Genomic DNA, 6,569 nt, shown 5'->3' with positions numbered 1-6,569 from the left:
GACCGTTGTTGAGAGCCACCAGCTCTGACTTGGCCCCGAATATAATCAACTCCATAAATCTTCTACCAAATGAATACCCTCTCGGCGAAGCACCCGACAGAATCACATCCCTTGAAACCCACATCTATACAAGGCATAAATCCTGAATCCTTCCCCAAGTCTGAACATGGGCCAATAAGGCCAACCATAGCACACCTTTAACAATTCTTTTGCTCAATTTACCACTTATGTTCCTTTTCTGTAGCTGATATAACCCATCAATATGCTGATAATCAGAAACCTCACAAGTAGTTAACCGGGCAATCCTTAATCATAGGCGGTGGGACTCTCCCACTTAGCCTAACACCATTATTACATAAATTCTGGAATTCACCAGGATCCTTTATCTCTTGTTGACATAACCTTGCGCAATCAACCGCAAAAATTCTCGAAAATATATCTGTAAAACTCCTTTTTATACTCTGAATCATCAACCACGTTCACACGACCGATCTCCTTGCTGTATAGCCAACAGAACCCTTTGCAGAAACTTCGCCAACCATGCGACCGCCGTCCCGCTCACTGGGGATATCCCGCCTGTGGGATCTACGTGCCGACGTCTTCCAACACCGCTACACGGGGTGCAAACACCATGACATTAATGACCTATCCTGAGTCCAAGCTCACCCTCTAGCTGCACGAGTCCATTCACCCCTCGTGGACATCAATTAAGTGCGGGGCAACATCCTTCCCCTTCAAAGTTAGGTTGCATCCTTCTCCATTTCTAGCAGCTCCTTTCCGTTATATCAAATCTCCTGCCGCCTAATAGCCCGTACTCCAAATTAATCCGTAGGCCCAAATTACCAATCTCTAAAATTCCCAAATCACTCCAAACTCTCCCACTTTGGCGAAACTCACCCCTTTAGTCGACTACTCGACCTTTGCTTCTTATACCTGGCCTTCTAAAAATTTTAACCACCGCCTGACACTCCCCACGTGTCCTTCCTCATCCTTTGCTGCACGGTTGTAGCCTTAAATAAAATCTATCTTCGTGGCACTTGAACCCACAATTGCTGCTAATCTTAAACCTTTCCGAAGATCATCTTCCTCGAACCGTCGACATTAGGAGCACTGGTTCAATCCTGCACTACTGCACCCCGCGATATCTAACAGCCACATCTTCAATACTATTTCACAATATCTTACCCCAAAGTCAAATTGTAGAAGATCATAACACTGGCGAACCCAGTACATTCAATAGGGACAACTACACCTCATCATAAAGAAAACTCTACCACGCTCGCAAATACCAAATCTCATTACTCCATCAACCCCAACCTGCACATTCTTAGTCCGATTGACTTTCCTCCGCCAGAAGTAAAATACCGAATCTCTGAATCATGCACTGAGTAAACCTCCCTTCAAGTCATTCTCTGCCCCGACACGAAGGCAAACATCCTACCCTCATATCAATACCGCGGAACAATCGTTCATAGCATCATGGCAACTTGTGCCTAGCCTCAGAGCTCCCAGAAGTACCGCTACTGAGCTGAAACGACAGAATATCCTTCCATAAAGCGACGATAATAGCTTAACAACTATGTAGGGAGAAATATCCCGCACCACCTCGGTAGTACCATTACAATCCTTCCATTCTAAATTTTTAACAAGTTGTTCGTGTCGCGTAGGATTGAGTAGGAAGGAAACAGGGGCATAAGCCTCCAGGAATCAAATCGCACGATGAGGAATCAAGAAGGGAAGTACTCCTAACAGTCTTGCAGCCTCCCGAAGATAAGTACAGACGTCTCCGTACCGATCCGCGAGACTCTACTAGACTTGCTCATGACTCGTAAGACCCTAGGAACCTAGTGCTCTGATACCATGTTGTCACGACCCAAAATCCACTAAGGGTCGTGATGGCGCTGGACTCCACTGTCACGCAAGCCAACAACAAATAACTAGTAACTTCTCGTTTTAAATATTTCTGAAATCACTTCTTTTATGCGTTTAAACAATACGTGATAAATTCCACTGAATAATTGATGAAACATTTAACAATTTTAAATTTCTAAATAAACCCATAGACATCCCCAGAACCCAGCGTCACAAGTGCATGAGCCATTTCTAAGAGATAATACAATATAACATCCGTCCGGAATACAAATGGACAGAAAGTAAATACAATATACTGGAAGGGACTATACTAGCCGCGGGCCGCCTCGAGTAATGCAACTCACCTAGTCCCGGTATCATCCATGCTGCTACGCCTGTAGGCCGCTAGAAGTACATGTGCCTGTGTAACAAAAATGCACAGAAGTGTAGTATGAGTACGTAAACAACGTGTACTCAGTAAGTATCCCGCCTAATCTCGAAGAAGTAGAGACGAGATTGCAACTTCGACACTCACTAAAGGTCCAGTAATAGTAATATTAACGCGATGACTCACGGATTTATTAAGAACAACGGTAGATTCAAGTAATTTACTAAACAGGTAAAAGTTCCTTTTTATTAACAGACTCCGGATTTATAATCCTTTAGTTAACAATTATCTCAAGTCGGGAGAGCAAATTTTAGTATCAACAAATATCAAAGCAAGCAATACAAGCATGCGCAACTCATGCCGAGGTCGTACGGCCCGATCCAACAATATTTAAAATGTGCACTACCGAGGGTCGAGCGGCCCGAACCACAAATGCATCTATTACCCCGCTCGCGAATCATACATGCGACGCGGTCAAATTTAAATAAACAATCACCCTGCTCGCGTACCATACATGCGACGTAGGTACACACAGAAACACATGCTCAACAGCAAATTAAGAATTTTACGGGGAATATTCATCCCATTAGAAGCCAACTCTCTTTTAATGATTTAAGGAATAAAGATTAATCCTCTTAGAAATTTATTTACCAATTCGATAGGATTTCAACAATTCATACTGTCAATAACATTACAAGTTTTCCAAGTACAGCATGCTTTTGAGTCGTAGACTACCCGGACCATAACATATTAGAAGCTACGCACAGACTCTTGTCACCCCGTGCGTACGTAGCCCCCACAAATAGGAGCACATAACCAATTAATTCACCTATGGGGACAATTCCCTCTCACAAGGTTAGAAAGGAGACTGACCTCGCTCCGAAGATTCATAACCGGCATTTCACGCCCTTCCGAAAACTCAAATTGATGCACAACGCTCCAAAACTAGCCAATAGTTATGCAAACCCATTAATATACGATAAACTACTCATATTAATCCAATTGATAAAAACTCCTAACCCCGATCAAAAGGTTGACAAAAATCCCTCGGGCCCACGTGCCCGGATTCCGAAATTTTTTGAAGATTAAGCTTACCCATGACTCTATGAACTCAAATATATGATTTTCTCTTAATTCCATACCCAAAATCGTGGTCAAATTCCAAGAATACAAATTTCTAGGTCTTTCTACCAAATCCCCAAATTTCTACCAATTTACATGCTAAAATCTATACATAATCGATGTATTTAACTCAAGATGGATGGGATTAGCTTACCTTATCGTTGATGATGAAAAATCCCACTTGAAGCTCTCCCAAAAATCCCCCAAGCCAAGAAAAATATGAGAGAAATGGCCAAATCCCGATTTTTAAAACACCTCTCTGCCTCCAGCACTTTCCGCACCTGCAATCCCTTGACCGCTTCTGCGGTTCCGCAGGTGCGAGCCAGCCCACCGCTTCCGCAGTTTCCTCCAGGCTCCCATTTTCCGCTTCTGCGCTTCTTTTCCCGCAGATGCAGTCCCGCTTCTGCGGCCAAACGACTGCATCTGCGGTCCCAGCTTTTCTTTTGCCAAACCGTATCTGCGACTACTGGACCGCTTCTGCGGCTCCGCACCTATGGCCCTTTTCTCGCAGGTGCGGTTACACCAGCAACCAGCAGCTTCAGCCTTCCAACAATCCCATTTTCGATCCGTTAACCACCCGGAATCCACCCGAGGCCCCCCGGGACCCCAACCAATCACACCAACCGGTCCCAAAACGCATTACACACTTGCTCGAGGCTTCAAATCATAACAAACAACGCAAAAACCACGAATCGACCTCCAATCCAAGCTTTATGAACCTTAGAATTTCAAACTTCTACTTTCGATGTTTAAACCTATCAAATCACGTCCGATTGACTTCAAATTTTGCGCACAAGTCATATTCGACATTACGGACCTAGTCCAACTTCCGGAATCGGATTCCGACCCTAATATCAAAAAGTCCACTTCCGGTCAAACTTCTCAATAACCTTCAAATTTCTATCTTTAGCCAAATGACTCCAAAATGACCCACGGACCTTCGAATTCACTTCCGATCACGCTCCCAACTCCAGAATCACCATACGGAGCTAATCCCTGACTCAGAATTCCAAACGGACATCGATAACACTAAAATGCACTTCAACCCAAACTTATAAAATTTCTTCCAAAATGCCAACTTCCACAATAGGCGCCAAAACGCTCCCGGGTCATCCAAAACCCGACTCCGGACATACGCCCAAGTCCGAAATCATCGTACGAACCTGCTGGAACCTTCGAATCCTGATTCCGAGGTCGTTTACTCAAAAATCCGATCTTAGCTAATTCTTTCAACTTAAAGCTTCTGAAATGAGAATTTCCTCTCCAAGTCAGCTCCGAACTTCCCGAAATTTAATTCCGACCACGCGTACAAGTCAAAGTGACTGAATTGAAGCTGCTCATGGCCTTGAACTGCTGAACGACACGCTAGGGCTCAAAACCACCGGTCGGATCGTTACAGTAGGTACCATATTACCATTGGCATATGCTGTTGTTGATTCAGAAAATGACGCATCATGAAAGTGGTTTTTTGAGCAATTCAAACATGCATATGGTGAAAGACCAAATATGTGTGTTGTTTCGGATCGGAATGAGAGTATCTTGAAGGCAACATCTATTTTTTATCCCGGCATGCCACATTATTCTTGCATGTGGCATATTTGGACAAATATACGGGCAAAGTTCAAGAAGGGACATCTAAAGTTAAGTGAATTATACTTTGCCAAGGCACGGTCATACACGCTGGATGAATTTAATGAAAGGATGTTAAAGATTGAAGAGATTGACCCCTGTGTTAAAGCATACTTATACGATATTGACTATCATAGATGGTCTCGAGTACATGCTACGGTGAACAGAACTTGGACTATGACATCAACCATTGCAGAGTCGTTGAATGCTGTAACAAAATATGCAAGAGAGCTGTCGATAGTAGAACTATTAGAGTATATGAGGACCTTCCTTGAACGTTGGACGAAGGAAAAGTTATTGAAAGCAAAGGGTACATTCACATACCTTGGGTTCAAATTCAACAAAGAGTTGGATGAATAGAACATTGTCGCACAAGCTTAGAGTAAGATCTAATCATTTATTGAATCAAATTAATTTAAACAGGACAATGTAGATATTTTGTATATAGCTTGAGTTTAACCGTATATGAATTGTTTTTCTGTTTGTAATGTTATCATAGGTGAGGGCTTCAACAGACTACATCCATACAGTACTAGATGGTGTGAGGCGCTATATTGTTTTTCTTGAAAACAAGAGATGTAGTTGTGGGCAATTCCAGCTTGACGAACTTCCTTGTCCACATGCGTTGGCTGCTTTAAGACACAGGGATGAGTCTTTTGAAATACCAGTAAATCCCCTGCCTGATGAAAGCAAATGGAATGTGCCACAACATATATCTGAAGAAGTAGTAAATCCACCTACAGGAGGGAAAAGGCAGCCAGGAAGACCTCAAAAAGAAAGATACAAAACATATGATGAAATAAATTCAAAGAAGTACAAGGTTTCATGTGGCAACTGCGGAGCAGAAGGGCATAACAAAAGATCTTGCAAAAATGCACCCAAAAAGAAATAAAATTTTATGTAGTTAACAGAATATTTCATAAAAATTGTTGGCGAGTTAAGGATAACAGATTTGATGTGTACTTGTTGAGGTTTTTTAAGATCATAATGTAGTTAGTTAGGATTTTTCTGTATTGAGATAATACTTTCATAGAGTGATTTGTTTATGAATGGTTTCTATATATATAATCTACCACTTTTTTACTATCTCTGGAATCCTTTACACAGTTGTTAATGTATTTTTGCAATTTATCTACAATAAAACTACAAAAAAATACATTAACTGGACTTTACAGAGTAACTACATTATAAATAAGTAGGAAAGGTTTTATATACCAAAATATTGTAGATCAAGTATTGTTTACATTCAACAAATGAATATAAAATAAACAAAACGCATTGTTAAATGTTATCTACAAAGTATCCCCAAAACAACTACAAAAAAACTACAATAGCTGTAGCTGACATAATAGCTAGATTATAATTCAGCTAGAAAGAAGCTATATGCTAAAAATAATATAGATCAGGTACTTTATACATTCAACAAATTGAATGTAAAAGCAACAGTATGTTTAGTTACTGATTTTTACACTTTATCTACAAAAAAATAACAAAATAACTACATATTTTTGCGTTGACAGAATAACTGTATAAAAATTCAGTTGGAAAGGATTTATATGCTAAAAATAATGAAGATCAA

General features: G+C 41.1%; 1 protein-coding gene across 1 annotated transcript; it reads left to right on the top strand.

The window, feature by feature from the left end:
- The first annotated feature begins 5,062 nt into the window (after nt 1–5,062).
- Nucleotides 5,063–5,882, top strand: LOC109206067. Its single transcript, XM_019368835.1, has 2 exons — nt 5,063–5,200; nt 5,490–5,882. Exons 1-2 carry the CDS (start codon nt 5,063–5,065, stop codon nt 5,880–5,882), a joined length of 531 nt encoding a protein of 176 aa, XP_019224380.1.
- The last annotated feature ends 687 nt before the right edge of the window (nt 5,883–6,569 follow it).

Source organism: Nicotiana attenuata, unplaced genomic scaffold (assembly GCF_001879085.1).
Source record: "Nicotiana attenuata strain UT unplaced genomic scaffold, NIATTr2, whole genome shotgun sequence".
Classification (NCBI taxonomy): Eukaryota; Viridiplantae; Streptophyta; class Magnoliopsida; order Solanales; family Solanaceae; genus Nicotiana; species Nicotiana attenuata.
The sequence above is the reverse complement of the archived record's forward strand: the minus strand, read 5'-3'. Positions and strand labels throughout refer to the sequence as shown.

What these genes read in the sequence shown, in the direction of transcription:
- LOC109206067 (XM_019368835.1), top strand. Translation starts at nt 5,063, where the DNA reads ATGTTAAAGATTGAAGAGATTGACCCCTGTGTTAAAGCATACTTATAC. An exon ending in TTGCAGAGTCGTTGAATGCT is followed by an intron (nt 5,201 to 5,489) that starts GTAACAAAATAT and finishes ATGTTATCATAG; the next exon opens with GTGAGGGCTTCAACAGACTA.